The following is a 17,193-nucleotide window of genomic DNA, read 5'->3' as shown; positions in this document are numbered from 1 at the left end:
ACATGGGTGGCTGCATGGGAGCTGAGGAAAACCTTGCTAGCGCCCGTTTCATTTGTGTCAGAAACGGGCCTCTTTTACTAGTTGTCCATAATAGACCTTCTGTGGTCAGCAAATGCTGATTAAAATCACATTTACTGTGTCCATAAACATTTAAGTGAACTGTAGTCAAGTTCCAGAAACACTTTTTTTTATCAAAGGGCAGTTGATGAGTCTCTCAAACCATGTGATGAATCTCACAGAGTATATAGTGGCACTGCTATCTTCCAAAACTGCTCATAAGATGCTGTATTTGCTGAATCCATCCGTGTCTCCAGTTCACCTATGTCAGCACCAAGAGACCCTTAAGTTGACAGTCGGAAATAAACAACAATGGCTTCTCTGCTCCCCAACGCGAGACCGAAAGCTAACATCCCCACTTTGGGCTCCAGCCCCGTCCAGAACTTTTTTCACCCCTTTTACCTTGCTGACAGGGATGCCAAGCCCAGCCAGCCAAAAAACTACAGTGCCTCCATTCCCCAATACTTATATCCTTCCTGCTCTGAGCATGCTGGGACTTCTGCTGCATGCTAACATAATCAACTTTTGAAACTGTTTTACTTTCTGTCTACTTTCCATTTTTGCTGTTATGCAAATAAAGAGTTAAAATTTTATGCTTTAAGAAAATATAACTTAGAAATGAGCTTTCAAGTAGAATATAGGTCTAGCTAACCATAAGCTTGAGTAAGTTACGTGTGTGGCTTCTGAAAAAAAATGAGAAGTAACTAAAATTTTAACTGTTTACTTCCACACAGTGTATGATGATGTTTTTAAAATAAAATAATTATGGGGTTACCACATCATTTTGTATTTCAGATCTGGCAACAGTGCTTCAACCCCCTTACAAGCAGGAGTTAAACAAAGATCCAGAAGCTGAGGCTATTTACCATCCAATTACAGCACTGCATTTGCTGTCTTCATGCAATTTCAAGAAGCAGTCTTCACAAAAAAAATTCACTGAAGTGCCTAAATAAACACTGGCAAGATATAAATGTAATACTATATAGTGCGAAAGGTCCAGAATTTTCAGATAGATGCAGGTTTCAAGAACCACAAGGACTTAGATGCAAGAAGACTAACATTTCCCTGATCTGTTCTTCCTGTGTAGGACTCACAGCCTGCTGTGTTATCTGCTTTCTACACAGATCAAGGAGATTGAATGAGCCTATCTGGCCCATTATCTGAACTGAAGCCAGTGGGCGGAGCTTGTTGCCATATCAATTACATTGTTTTGGGTGTATCAAGGTGGCAGCTGCTGCATTGGAGATAATTAAAACCTCCTTGGGTGGAATGGATGGAGACACTTCAGCTTTTTGATATCATGTCCTCTCTTGTCATTAAACCTGCTTGATATCAAGGAGGTTTAATAGGCAGGAGACCCTAGGTCCGTCTCAGTCTCCCCTTCCACATGCAGCTGTCATCGCTGTGCTCTCAAAACAAAGCAAGCAAACCTATGAGCTGCTGCATCCGCATTGTTGCTCTTTATTGTTGGTAGCATTTGTATTTAATCTCCCTTATATTTTCAAAGATGCTGGCTTGTACAGTATATGGATGTACACACAGGAAGTATAATAACAGAATAACTTTTCATAGGTAGAGTAGTAATTTGTTATAAATCGTAAGCAGTGTGTCATTTGAAGGGGCTAGTTATAGGGACACCCTAGCACGTGTTATATTCATGCAGAGATTTTTTTCTCCTGGTAAAGGGCCACTAAAGCAGGCATCATGTTATGAGAATCAGGTGCTCAACATTCAGAGTTTCTATGTATTTATTTATTTACTAGTAAAACAGGGGTGCTAGCAAAGTTTTCCTCAGAGTGTGTATGTTTGAGAGAGTGTGTGTGAGAGTGAGTGTGTGAGTGAATGTGTGAGTGTGTGTATGTGACAGAGAGAGTGAGACTGGGTGCGAGTGTGTTTGTGAGAATGAGTGTGTGCCAGGGGCCCCCCTCCCTCCCTCGCAATACCAGGCCCCCCCTTCCTCCCTCCCTCCCAGTTCCAAGGTTGTTCCCCCCTCCCTCCCTCAGAGTTCCAGGGTCGTCTCCACCCTCCCTCCCTCAGAGTTCCAGGGTTGTCACCTCCCTGCAAGTTCCAGGGTCGTCCCCCCCTCCCTGCAAGTTCCTGGGTCGCCCCCTCCCTCCAAGTTCCAGGGTCCTCCCCCTCTCTTCCCAGGACTATTTTGTCCATTCACGTTCCAAGACCCCCCCCCCTAAAAACCCCTCCCATACCTCCCTCCTCCCTCCCCCCCCCCCAATTCCCTCACCCCCTGACTATCCCCTCCTCCGGCCAGGGAAAACCCGGAGGAAATGTGTTTGCCCCGGAGGCATCCTTAAACATATCTGTTGATGGTACACCCTCTTTTTTTCTTTTCCAAGTTACTCTAGCATGTATAGTTCATCATTCACTCCAACCACCTTTAATTCATTCATTCTCCAATCGTAATCTGAAATGCAACAACCCCTTTGAGATTCCCCCCATTCTGTTTATAGAAAATGCCCGGTGTCTAGGTAAGTCAAGTTGAAGCAGATCGCTCAGCCTGCGACTCAATGGGAGAGCATGCTTTGCCGCCCCCAACCTTCTGCCACTGAGGGCGCACGGGTCCAGGAGAGTTCTGACCGCCCCTGGGCGGCTTGAGCTTTGGCTGGTAGATCAGAGCACCCCAGCTCCCGAAGAGCCCTCCAGGCCCCTGCTTTGTTTTGAGCCCTTCTCGGTTGACTACCAACACTGAATTGTATTCCAAAAGGGGAAAGCTAGTGATATAACGTAAGCAAGCTTTTTGTAGGTATCCAGTCACCTCGTTAAAATCCCTCCGCCGCTGGGGTGGTTGACCAGGATAAATCTTGAAAAGCTTGCATTTTACAATTCTTCCATACAATCTCCCCTGAGGCGCGGAGTCAGCTTCAGAACGTTGGAGGTGCCTCATGTTGCTATTGTGTGATTGGGCACTGCTGCTGGTGACGCACCCGGAAGTACGTGATGTCAATTCAGGAGATGGAGTTACAGAGAGCACGAATGCTTCAAGGTTTCAGTGCCACGGAGTCAGCTTCACAACGTTGGAGGTGCTTTTTATTATATAGGATGACATTTATGCAGCACATTAAACATGGGAGCATTTAATTTTTTTTTCTTTGCCTAGATCAAAAGAAAAAGATGGCATGTGAAAACTTACTCCTTTTGTTGTGTGGATTGCAGAGGTATATTATAAAAATGCACTTGATATTTTTATTACTATTATTTAAAAGACAGATATTGAATAATGAGGGCTGAGCTACCTTTATGCAGAAGTCCAGAGTCAGTTTAAAAATGTGCCAACATTGTCCAGTTCAGCAAAATTCATACAAAGTTAATTATGTTAATTGGAAAATAAATCTTTTGACTCAGGCTGCCTGTTATGTGAATATTTCATTGTTTCATTATTGCTACCACGTATTACATATGGACATTTGCTTTAAACTTTGATTGTTTTAATTTGTTTGTCCAGACCTTACATACACATGGTTTACTTTTTAAACCCAAAGGTGAATCCTAAGGGTGGTTGAACAATTAAGTATAAACTGTGTAGTGTACAGCGCTGCATATGCTTTGTAGCGCTACAGAAATGATAAGTAGTAGAAATGATAAGTAGTAGTTGTTTCTGACTTTACTTGTTTTTGACTGTTTTGGGTCCTGTTGATCTGTACATCTGCTGTCTGGAATTTTGGAAGATGGAAATAAGGAAATAAAAATTAAATTTTGGATATACTCCGTAGAAGCTCTCGATGTGCATAGAGTCCTCACTAGATATCGGGAAGTCATCAGTTAAGAGTAGAGGAGTAGCCTAGTGGTTAGAGCACCAGTCTTGACATCCAGAGGTGGCAAGTTCAAATCTCACTACTGCTCGTTGTGACCTTGGGCAAGTCATTCAACCCTCCATTGCCTCAGGTACAAAATTAGATTGTGAGCCCTCCAGGGACAGAGAAATATCCAATGTACCTGAATGTAACTCACCTTGAGCTACTACTGAAAAAGGTGTGAGCAAATCCAAAATAATAAAAAAAAACATGCTCTTTCCTGCCACCAAAGAAGCTTGGGAGGGTTGCAGGGGGAGTCAGCCTGCCTGCCTTTGCCATGGGCTGTGGAGGGCCCACTGAGGTTCAGGGGGCAGCGGGGAGACCAGCCATCCAGTCTCAGAGCACAGATTATGCAGAATTCTGCGCAAATTCACCACTCTGCAGTTGTGCAGAATTCTGGCAGGTGTAACTGTATGGAGGACTTGCATTTCTTTCTATTTCTCTTGTGTTGCACGACATGTGGAGTTCGATATCTTTGCTTTTAGTTTTGTCTGCATGTTTTTTGTGGTTCCCTATTTTGTATGAGGTGAGAATCATGTTCTGCATCTGCAACTAAGGTGAAGGATTCTGCTGGCATGTGGTATCTGTGTAGGAATGCGTAACAGTCCATCTTGTTCCAGTTTCCCAGTAGACGGTATATTGGTGCTATAATGTATTTCAGTAGCATATTTAAATGACCCAAACAGAGTAGGGTAGAATGCTATGCATTTCCAATAATACAAGGGAGACCAGATGATCCTTACACATAATGTTTATTCGAAGTACACCAAAAAGACTCGACATGGCACTGTGTTTCAGTGCTGGAGTGCCTGCCTCAGGATTCTGAGATGAAGGTGTAGTTTTGTATGACTCCATCCAAATGAACAGTGAAAAATCAGTGTTCCAAAACTCATCTACAACTTCATGGTGTGCTTTGAATAAACATTGTGAATAAGGATCATCTGGTCTCCCTTGTATTATTGGAAGTGCCTACCCTTCTACCCTACTCCATTTTGGTTATCTCAGCCAATCTGCTTCCATAAAAAGTAGGGAGACCTGCAAGAGAGTGTCTGGAACTCCAAAAACTCTTCTGGCAAATTCAGTGGTTACCAGAAGACCTTTTTTTACAGTAAGTCCCTTAAGTGTAGATCTTGTAAGTGGTATGTTACTCTGCAATTAGTGCTCTGGTTCAACTAGGCTTGGTTAACGTTTGGTCTTTATGTAATAAAACTGTGTAAATCTCTATCTCTTTTCCTTATACAAACTTGATATTTTATGCCTTACTGAAACTTGGCTACATGATAGGGAGGAAGGTTTTCTTTATCAATGCCTTCTCAAAGGGTTTGACGTATTTCATTCTGATAGAGCCTCCCAAAGGAGTGGAGGTGTTGCAATATGTCTTCCCTCCTCTTTTACTGCTTCTGAGCTCCCCTCTTCTGATTATTCTTATTCTGAGTTACTCTTTATTAGAATCACTGCTCCCTATACCCTGACTTTATTAGTCTGTTATCTTCCTCCTTCTCCCTCTCATCCTATTTGGGATAATTTCATCCAAACTTTGGCTGATGTTTCCACCCGATTCTCGAATCTGCTTGTTGTGGGAGATTTTAATGTGCAGATGGATACATATTCATCCTCTAAATCTTCAAATTTCTTATCTTTTCTCTCTGACATTCATCTTAATCCTTTGATTTCTGGACCCACACACATTGCTGGACATACACTTGACCTTATTCTCCAGAAAAACACTCTTTCAAAGACTTTTTCATGTTCTTCTATTCAAACAGTCCCATTGCCTTGGACTGATAATGTTTTGCAGTTAACCTCCCTTAGTTTTTCCATTTCAAAAAACAGTTTATGGTTGCATAGTACTACTCAGATTGTCCCTATATCTTCATTTATCCCGCAAGATCCTACTACCTGTAAACCTCTGTTTGCCTGTTTACCTCATAATTTTCTTTAGATGATAGATGTCAACCTGGGATTGTTCTCTTGCTGCTTGGTGTAGGCGTCCTGACCGGGCATCTACTTCTGCAGTCTCTGCTTGTCGACCCAAAAAAGGTCTAATTCTTCCAATGGCTCCAAATCAGTAACATGCTGAAAAAAAGCAAGTTGGCATCCTGCTTGGTGCATTATTCTCCCGACATCCTAGAGTTAGCTAAGAAATTACACTCTGCAGGGCACGTCGCATCTTATATTTACACTTTCCTTACAGGTAACTCCTCTGTTAAATGCATTGGCCTGCGTAGCTGTTGGGAAGAGGATCTCCAGCAAACCATTACAGACCAAAGTTGGGAGCAAATGTGGTGTTCTCTCTTTAAGTGTTCTTACTCCTCTTCGGTAACATAATCACTTTATTTCTTCTCACACAGGTTGCATTGGACTCCTCTTAGATCGCATACAATTGATCCTTGCGTTTCCAGCATGTGCTGGTCATGTCAGGTGCAGCAGGGTACTCTTAAACATCTTCTTTTTGACTGTAGGTGTGTACACAACTTCTGGAGTAATGTATGGCTCACTTTGACAGAGATCTTTCATTTTACTGGTCCAATGCTATACAAGTATTTGGTGTTCAAGGGTCAATGTTTTACTGATATGCTCAGTTCTGATGAGTCTATGCTTGTCAATACTATGCTCTCTTTATCCATGAAAGTATTTTCCCATGGGAAGGCACTGCATCTAGCTTCTCATCAGGAATGGTGGAGTCTGTTGCTCCAAACTTATAAATTTGAAATGTATTTGGCTAAAAAATGCCATGTTTTGTAAAGTATAAGAAAAAATGGTCTGTGTTAGCATCATATCTCTCAACAGTGAGCTGAGCATTGTTGCAAGTTCCTTAGTCTTCTCTTCATGAACTATTTTGTATGTTGAATATATCCTCAACTACTTTGTGTCATCTTTCTCTCCTTTTTTTTTAATCTCCTCACTTTTTATCTCTTCCATAACCTCTTGCAAATGTACCTGAATGCTGTATTTTGCTGTACTGTGTATTAGATCAGTAGTGCTACTTGTTGCTTTCTCTTTTATAACAAAATCAATAAAGTATTTACACCTATGATATCGCAGTGGGCTTACCTTATTAAAACAAGAATTGTGTAGAGCAGATCATCAATGGAGAAAAAATAAATCTAGCAAACTTCTTCATTCTGAATTCAATAGGTTAATCAGTTTAACTATGATCTAAAAAAGGCAACGAAAGATTACAATTCTAAGTTGATTAGTTCCTCCAATAATAGCACAAACACTTTATTCAGAACATTTTCTGAGCTTTTCAGTTTCAACTTAACACAGAATGCTCACTATCCCTCTGTGGATTCTGTTGCATTTCATGTCCGTGATAAAATTCTTAACTTAGCCAATAATCCTGCCATTCTTACACCCCCATAGTTGTCTAATCCAGGCATTTCTGATGCTTTAACTTGTTCTACCTCCTGGGGCACTTTCTCTTTAACGACCCTTACCGTTTTTGATAAAGTACTTCAACATATGAACTGGACTACTTCGCTCTTAGACCCTTTTCCATCTTCTTGGATTAAAATTGCTCATCATGGACTGAGTCCTCTTCTTCTCCATATTGTATCTACTAGTCTTTCTACAGGTACCATGCCATTATCATAGAAGAAAGCAATAATAAAGACAATACTCAAGAATAATTCTGGCATTTCATTAGATCCAAACAACTATCGCCCAGTTTCAAATCTTTGTATAGCTTCTAAAATTGTAGAAAAAATTGGTTTTGACCAACTTTAGTCTTTCACTGAGAAAGTTCATGTCTGGCACCCCAGACAAACTGGCTTTCGTACAAACCATAGCATGGAAACAGCTATGACCGCATTACTCAGTGAATTGCTCTCAGTTCTTGAGAGAGGACAGATTGCTGTCATGATCTCATTAGATTTCTCAGCTGTATTTGATTTTGTAGATCATACTCTTTTGCTTTCTCAACTACAATCTATTGGATTATCTGGGCTCACTCTTGCATGGTTTAATTCATTTCTAACCGATCGTGTTTTCTCTTTCTCAAATCATGGTACTTGTTCAGTGAACATCCCACTTCAGAATGAAGTTCCACAAGGTTCTGTCCTATCTCCTTTATTATTTAATATCTTTCTTAGCCCGTTGGCCTTGTTTCTACAGGACTTCAACATGCAGTTCTTATTTATGCTGATGACATCTTAATTGTTTATCCTACTTATCCACTTTCTCCCCTTTTAACTTCTTTACAGAATGCTCTATTTGCTCTCACACATTGGTGGGATAATCATAAGCTTGTTTTGAACCCCTCCGTCTCTTGTTGGATTACTGGCTCTTTATCCTCTCTGATTTTTTTAGGTTTATTTATCCCTTACTAAAATGGTATGAACCAGCCACCTCCTAATAGGTGGAATAAATAAACCACGGCTACATTGGAATGAGAAATGTGATTGTTTATTTGCAAACACAAGTACAGATAACAAACTGGAATTTCTCATGAGAGTACAGAACTGCTTATACAAGAGTATTGACTGTATCTGACCTCCATCTCCAGTTTCCTGGTACAATCACTTTTATACAGGTAATTTCAATAACATATGATAATGTTGTGGTTACATGTAATTGGCTATATTATAATTAATTGGTTACATATGGTAGGTTACATGTTAATTAATTAATTAATACACTGCAGCTCCTCAGCTCCTCTCCACTCTCATCTCTCCCTACATTCCTCCCCGGGAACTCCGTTCACTGGGTAAATCTCTCTTATCTGCACCCTTCTCCTCCACTGCTAACTCCAGACTCCGTTCCTTTTGTCATGCTGCACCATATGCCTGGAATAGACTTCCTGAGCTGGTATGTCAAGCTCCATCTCTGGCTGTATTCAAATCTAAGCTAAAAGTCCACGTTTTTGATGCTGCTTTTAACTCCTAACCCTTATTCATTTGTTCAGAACCCTTATTTTATCATCCTCACCTTAATATTCCCTTATCTCTTGTTTGTCCTGTTTGTCTGTCCTAATTAGATTGTAAGCTCTGTCGAGTAGGGACTGTCTCTTCATGTTCAAGTGTACAGCGCTGCGTACGTCTAGTAGTGCTATAGAAATGATAAGTAGTAGTAGTAATTAGTTACAGATAATTGGCTGTATGACAATAAAGTAGTTACAGATAATTGGCTGTATGACAATAAAGTGGTTATCATTTCCTGTAAGCCCTGTCATCTACCCGAGAAACCACAATGTTCTTTTTTCTTCTTGAACATCTGTCATGTATCACTAAGTGTCACATTACTAAACCCCTGTGGTCAGCTATTTTCTTGCACCTCTACTTGTGACATTGTGTCTCAACAAATCATGAGTTTTTGACTCATGAAGTTCAGCTGAAAGTCACTTAGAATTGGGCCTTGTCAGTTTTACTGTCAATTCAGAGCATGAACCAAAGTAGGATGTCAGGCCTGCATAATACCCATCTCTTGTGCTGATTCAGATTGGACATGCTTCTGAAACATTTACCACATTCTGAACTGTGAAATGGTTTCTGTACTGCATGCGTCCTTTCATGAACTATGCAGCCTTCCTTATGATAGATTTATCACATTCTTAACACTTAACATTTCTCTCATGTAGGAGTCTTTTTTGAACTGTCAGTTCAGATTTGTATCTAAAACATTTATCACAGAATGAACATTTAAATGTTTCTCACTGTATGAGTCCTTTCATGCCGTTTCAGCTCGGACATGCTTTTAAAACATTTATCACATTCTGAACATTTGAATGGTTTCTCTCCTGTATGACTCCTTTCATGCTGTTTGAGCTGAGGCATGCTTTTGAAACATTTATCACATTCTGAACATTTAAATGGTTTCTCTCCTGTATGGGTCAACGTGATGTTTTACTAATGATTTCCTTGTAAAACATTTATTACATTCTGTACATTTAAATGGTTTCTCTTCTGTATGAATTCTTTCGTGGACTTTCAGGTGAACCTTTCTTCTGAAACACTTATCACATTCTGAACATTTAAATGGTTTCTCTTCTGTATGAATTATTTCGTGGACTTTCAGGTGAACCTTTCTTCTGAAACACTTATCACATTCTGAACATTTAAATGGTTTCTCTTCTGTAAGAATTATTTCGTGGACTTTCAGGTGAACCTTTCTTCTGAAACACTTATCACATTTAAATGTTTTTTCTTCTGTATGAATTCTTTCGTGGCCTTTCAGTTGGGCCTTGTCTCTGAAACATTTATCACATTCTGAACATTTAAATGGTTTCACTCCTGTATGAACCATTTCATGCTTTTTCAGCTCAGGCATCCTTTTGAAACACTTATCACATTCTGAACATTTAAATGGTTTTTCTTCTGTATGACTTCTTTCGTGGCCTTTCAGTTGGGCCTTGTCTCTGAAACATTTATTACATTCTGAACAGTGAAATGGTTTCGCTCCTGCATGGGTCAACTTGTGACGTTTTACGACTGATTTCTAAAACATTTATTGCATTCTGAACATTTAAATGGTTTCTCTCCTGTATGAATCCTTTCATGCTGTTTCACCCTGGACATGCTTTTGAAACATTTATTACATTCTGTACATTTAAATAGTTTCTCTTCTGTATGAATTATTTCGTGGATTTTCAGGTGAGCCTTGCTTCTGAAACACTTATCACATTCTGAACATTTAAATAGTTTCTCTTCTGTATGAATCCTTTCGTGGACTTTCAGGTGAGCCTTGCTTCTGAAACATTTATCGCATTCAGAACAGTTAAATGGTTTCTTTCCTGTATGTGTCCTTTGATGCACGTCCAGTTTGGTTTTCCTTCCTAGATATTTATCACATTTGGAACACTTAAATTGTTTGTGTACCGTGTGAGCTACTTGCAGGCTCCTTTTTTGACTGACACTATCACATTTGCAATATTTAAACAGCTTGTTTCCTGTGTGAGTTATTTCATACAATTGCATATAGTGTTTGCTTTTTAAACATTTATCACAATGAAAACATTTAAATAGCTTATGTCCCACACGAACCATTTTATGCAATTCTATGCTCCTTTTCTCACCGACAGAATTTTCACATTCAGAACTTTTAAATGGTTTTTCACAGTGTCCAGATAGGTTCGTTTTGTTAGTACCTTCACAGTCATTAATTTCAGTCCTAAGACTGCTTCTGTGGCTTCTCTTTTCTCTGTCTAATTTTTCTCCTGGCTGGGCTCCTGCTTTCACACTGCTCAGTATCATGCTACTGATACCTCCCTGACAGTCAGCTGAAGGATCAATGTAGCCTTTGGAGGGGTCTCTGTGTTTCCATTCCTTTTTCTGCTGTTCATTGCACTTTCTCACTCTTTCCCTCTTATTCCTAAATCCATCATCTGTTCAATAAAAAAATAAGAGTATGATCCTTAATTTTACAGCTATGGAAAACAACATACTTAAACAAAGGAGGCTGTGTTCCTACTCTGGGACAGATGTAGACCCGGGGAAAGGGACGGAAAGGAGGGAGCTTTGTCAGGAGGGTGGGAGGGGGCTCAGGGGGTTCAAAAAATAATTCTTTTTAAAGTGATGTGGGTGCAAGCCCAATACTCAGTAGCTCATGTCCTGTGAGAGCCAGCTGGTAAATGCAAAACCCTGGGCTCCTCCGAAATGCCACCCCCAGTACTGCCCCTGACCTGTCCACTTTTTCTGTGAGCAGAGGCAATATTCAGTGGTACTGCCTGCTTTAGTGCCAATTAATTTGGGGGGTCAGGCAGTCCCAGGGGATTTAAATGGACAGGAGCCTCTGCTGCCCATTTCAATTGCTTTCAAGATTGTAATTGTGAACCACCAAACCCCAAACTCACTGCAAACATAAATGTCTTGAATGACATATCCCCCAATCTGTGTGTAAATGCCAATATTCTGACTATGCAATATTCTGAAAATATCCTCTTAACTTTCATAGGGAGACATCTGGTCTTCCCTGATCATTTTTCTTCCATTAGTTCCTCCAGAACAGTTCAGATGAGGGGGTTTTGAACTCCTACCAGCAGCTGAAGAGCATTTTCTGTAATCAAAACACTGGGTTAGTTCTGTACTGCTCTGAAGGAACTAAAGAAAAGAAACCTAAGATCACATGTCTCCTTCCTTAATGTTCCTCCAGAGCAGTTCATATGAGTGGCAAATACCATAACAGTGACCTTCACAAGGGTGGGACAGTAAAATCCATGGACTACACTCTCTATCCAAAGACTGTATCCTGTCTTGCCTGCAAATCCAAACTATAATGCCTTAAAAAACCAAAAGAATGCCCAGGATGCCTTACAAATTTCTAGAGGTGCCACCAGACCATTCCCTGCTCAGGAAGGAGCTTGTCCCCTCGTATCGTGCACGTTTAGCACTTCTGACACCAGGCAACCTCTAAGGCAGCTGTTCTCAAACTGTAGGTCATTTGCAAAATCCTCATTTGGGTTAAGAAGCAGTTAGCACAGCATAGGCATTCTCCTCTTTCCCGCTACCACCGCTGCCGGGCAGCAGCCTCTCAGGGTTGGCGGCTGCAGTGGTGAAAGTAGCAGCAACCCACAGGGGTCCCTCTCCCTGCACTCAAGGCTGATATTTCTGCTGGTCCTTCCCACAACTCTCAGCTTCACATGTAAGATGAGAGACCCACGTGGCCTGGCGATATGTTACGCTGCTCCTGCTGACTACAGAGGAAAACAGGTTGAGCGTTAAGGGGGATTGAGAGAAAAAGGCATTAGTGAGAAGCAGAAACAAAGAGGAAGGGCTGCAGAACAGGAGGACAGAGAAAGAGAGTAAGAAGAGGCTGGATGGCAAAGGAGACAGAGAGAGAGAGTGAGAGATAGACACAGAGAGAGGGTGAAGAGCTTTTGCTGCAGCAAACCTAGAGAAAGAGAGCGATAAAGGCAGAGAGAGAGAGAGAGAGGGAAGAGGATCCATGGCAGTGGGGGAGGAGGAAGGGGAAATCCCGGTAGGGCAGTCCACAAATCTACATTTGCCTAGGGCCCGATATAGTGTTAATCCGGCACTGGTGGAATACCCAGGAGAGCAAACGATTAAAGGGTGGGAGATTGTAGGTTGTGGCTTGGAATCAGATGTCCCATAAGAGGCCTGACTACTGTGGATCCAAAATTTCTAAATGTTATTATCTTGTCAGATTCAATTGCTCTTCCTTTGCCTGGGGTTAGGTGTCTTAATAACTTCAGGATTAGATAATAGTGTGTGTTATCTTTAACTCACTCCCTTGACAGGAACTTAATACACTGAATACACTGAAACCTTCTGCTCAGTGTGCTGCTGCGGCTAGGAAAGCGAATAGAATGTTGGGTATTATTAGGAAAGGTATGGAAAACAGGTGTGAGGATGTTATAATGCCTTTGTATCGCTCCATGGTGCGACCGCACCTTGAGTATTGTGTTCAATTCTGGTCGCTGCATCTCAAGCAAGATATAGTAGAATTGGAAAAGGTGCAGCGAAGGGCAACTAAAATGATAGCGAGGATGGGACGGCTTCCCTATGAAGAAAGACTAAGGAAGCTAGGGCTTTTCAGCTTGGAGAAGAGACAGCTGAGGGGAGACATGATAGAGGTATATAAAATAATGAGTGGAGTGGAACAGGTGGATGTGAAGCGTCTGTTCATGCTTTCCAAAAATACTAGGACTAGGGGGCATGCGATGAAACTACAGTGTAGTAAATTTAAAACAAATCGGAGAAAATATTTCTTCACCCAACGCATAATTAAACTCTGGAATTCATTGCCAGAGAACGTGGTGAAGGTGGTTAGCTTGGCAGAGTTTAAAAAGGGGTTAGACGGTTTCCTAAAGGACAAGTCCATAAACCACTACTAAATGGACTGGGGAAAAATCCACAATTCCAGAAATAACATGTATAGAATGTTTGTACGTTTGGGAAGCTTGCCAGGTGCCCTTGGCCTGGATTGGCCACTGTCATGGACAGGATGCTGGGCTCAATGGACCCTTGGTCTTTTCCCAGTGTGGCATTACTTATATGTACTTAAGATATTTTACCATCTTACCGGGTGTTTTGCATAATACATCATCTCTGAATTCATATTTCATTGCTGCCAATTACAGAATGACACAGGGAAAACTTTGTCCCCGTCCCCATGGGTTCTGTCTCCGTCACCACAGGCCCCATCTCCATTCCCGTCCCTGCAGGCCCTTTCCCCGTCCCGTGGGCTCTGTTCTCATCTGCAGAAGCCTCAAACACTTATGATTTTATATTTAAATGTTTTCATTAAAGTATAAAAAGGAACAATATCCTGTGCAACTGTGGTTTATAAATCACAAATAGAAAACAATAATAACAACGAGCAACTATAATAACCCCACCACCACCACCTTCTACCCTTCCAACCCCAACAATAGCTGACTTCTGCTACCCCATGGAATCCTAATTCACCCTGTTAAAATGTTCAGGGGTACAAAATACAACCCATTCTGCGTGCCCTAGAGGGGAGAAATATGCCCTATGAAGCAATGTTATGATTTTTTCATCTGTGGATGAATAAGAAGTTATCAACAGTTTCAAGTTCTCCTGTCTTCCACAGTCCCTTCCTGCAATAGAAGATGTCTTCTTAGAAGATGTGCTGGTAGCAGGATTTACAGGATCCCACATGCAAATTTTGCTAGATGTGGTCAGCATGTTTGCTTGTTTTTCCAAAAAATAAAAATATTGTTGTCTGCATCAAACATAAATAACAGTCCAGTTCGTTACAAGGCTTCAAAGCAGAAAGTGACACGGGGACAAAGTTTGTCTCCGTCCTCACAGGCTCTCTCCCCATCCCCGTCCCGTGGGCTCTGTCCCCGTCCCCGCGGTTACTGCGGGTCCCTATCCCTGTGTCATTAACTACTGCCAATATTGTCTAATAAACAGCTTTTCTATTTTTATTAACTTCTGAGCCTTGTGTCCGATCCTCTTAGTGTTTATGTTTTAGGACTGCGAGTGGGAAGTCTTGGTCTAATTCCCAGAGTACTAATTTACCATTATTTCTTTATTTTTCCTTCTCACTTGTTGCTGTTCCTCTCCTGGGGTTTGGCAAAATGTGATTTGTCCCCTAGTCAGTCAGATTTTCAGGAAATCCACAATGAATATTCATGAGAGAGATTTGCATGCACTGCCTCCACTGCATGCAAATCTCTCTCATGAACATTCATTGTGCATATCCTGAAAACCTGACTGGCTGGGGTACCTCCAGGACCAGGCTTGGGAACACTGGCACAGAGTGTTTATCTGGACTCCATAAGGCAGTTTTATAAAGATGAATAAGAAACAAAATTTAGAAACTTGCCTGTTACAGGACAGTGAACCTGTTCAGATGTCTCTGATTCAGGATGATCCATGAAGTGGAGATCTTCCTCTTGTTTAATGTTCAGTGAGAACACAGATTTTACAATTGGGAAGCCTGTGATGAGAAAATAAGGGTATTCAGCGAGCCCTGATAAAATCTGTTTTCTAATATAAGATTAAGTTTCCACATCTTTGATGTTGATGATCCATCTCCTGTGATCTGAAAATGCAAAGCCCTTTAACTCCAAAACATTCACTTACTTGTTCTGGGGTCCTTCATGTTTTCTTTTCCCTCCAGTTCAGTGTTGCACAAAATATTTCTAGGGGGTTCAAGAACGAACTGAGTCACCCCATTTCTGTACACCTTACACTATCTGCTTTATTTAAATTAATGTTCCTGGTTTTTTAAATACTAAAAGGGGAAATGGAATGGGACTTAATATACTGCCTTTCTGTGGTTTTCTGTAACTACATTCAAAGTGGTTTACATATGCCCTGTGACCGGTACTGGATCTATATCTACATCTAACCATCCCCATGGACAACAAAGAAAAAGCCTACAGCAACCTGCTTCAATTGGACCATCCAAGGATATCAGAACCAGAAACTATAAAGTTCATACCTACAATCCGTGAGTTAAAGTTTTATTTTAACCACATAACTATTTCGAAAACACTGAGGACCTGATGCACTAAAAAATCGTTAGAGCCCTTCCCTTACCGATTCCCTTAGCGAATCGGTAAAGGAAGGGCATGCATCAAGGAATAGGAATGCAAATGAGCTGCTCGTTGTAGCTCACTTGCATTCTCTATTCCCATCGGTAAACAGACAGTCGAGGAGCGAGGGCTTCAGTTGGCACCCGAGCTCCCCAGGGTCTCCCAACATCCTGGGGCAAGGACAAGAGGGAGAATCACAGGGTCTCCTTCCAACTTCAGTGCCATCAGATAATGCAGTGTTGCAACCTCTACTTAAACGCTGCTGTTCTGCCTTCTTTGCAAGTTGTGCGTTGCCGCTGCCGCTCCCCCCCTGCATCAAAATATGACAGCTTCCCGCAGACCCGGCCTCCCCGCCATCCTCCGCACCCCTGTGGCCCCGCCCCGCCGCCCCCCCTCCACCCGCCCCCCTCCGTCTGCCACCGGGCCCTCACAACGCCTCTCACCTCCGTGTGAAGGCGCTGCAGCAAGCAACAGCTGATGATCTCTTCGCTTTGGACTTCCCTTTTCCTCCCTGGCCCGCCCTCGTCTGACGTAGGTAACATACGTTATGACTTTATATACTCCTTGAAGAGATTTGCATTCTTTGGATGATGTTCAATTTCAACTTCCGAAGGCAAAAAAGGAGGTAAAAAATCCTCACGACACCGTGAAGATGAAACAAAAAAGTGAGGAGAATGGATGAGGATACCAACTGTTTTATATTTATTCACTTAAAAAATTATATGTACATAACAGCGACCCGACACGGCCGTGTTTCGGCACAATGGCCTGCTTCAGGGGTCTTTATAACCTAAATTAAACAATAAAATATATTAAAAATTATATATTGATTTACCTTATATTTAATAAACATAAATATAATAGACTAACATTATCTAAAATGATAGCATGGATTGTACAAACTTATGAATTATCTTTGACTCGTTCAAATAATAACATGATTAAATATATATAAAGTTAAAAAAGTTATAATGAATTGTACAATATTATTATAAAAATATATTGTCATGAGACATGTGTTATAAAACCACATAATTAATATTTTTGACAATACATAATTGCATGAAATGTTTCTAATTGATCAAATAAACATAAAATTACAATTGAAATTGTATAATCAAACATTATATGTTTTAATTAATGCTTAAATTGTATCTAATTGTACAAATGAGCAATATATAAATGTAGATGAAAATGAACAATGTATAAGTGTGAATAAAAAATAATAAACAATGTATAAGTGTGAATAAAAAATTGTATAAGTGTGAATGAAAAATTCATTTAATTGAAAATAATAATATGCTTCCAAAATAAATTTTTATTGCTAAATTGTGTCATGAATATAATAAAATATTTTAAAAT

At 40.8% G+C, this 17,193-nt stretch overlaps 1 protein-coding gene across 1 annotated transcript; it reads right to left on the bottom strand.

The window, feature by feature from the left end:
* Positions 1-9,502: 9,502 nt before the first annotated feature.
* LOC115464517 (zinc finger protein 624-like) lies at positions 9,503-15,395 on the bottom strand. The gene is made up of 5 exons (XM_030194882.1): positions 15,377-15,395; positions 15,117-15,230; positions 10,290-11,184; positions 9,711-10,050; positions 9,503-9,628 (listed from the first exon to the last, which is right to left on the bottom strand). The coding sequence occupies exons 1-5, from the start codon at positions 15,393-15,395 to the stop codon at positions 9,503-9,505; spliced, it is 1,494 nt and encodes a 497-aa protein (XP_030050742.1).
* Positions 15,396-17,193: the final 1,798 nt, after the last annotated feature.

The sequence above is a fragment of the Microcaecilia unicolor genome, chromosome 3 (assembly GCF_901765095.1).
Source record: "Microcaecilia unicolor chromosome 3, aMicUni1.1, whole genome shotgun sequence".
NCBI lineage: Eukaryota > Metazoa > Chordata > Amphibia > Gymnophiona > Siphonopidae > Microcaecilia > Microcaecilia unicolor.
Note: the sequence above shows the minus strand (reverse complement) of the source record. Positions and strands in the feature narration are given on the sequence as shown.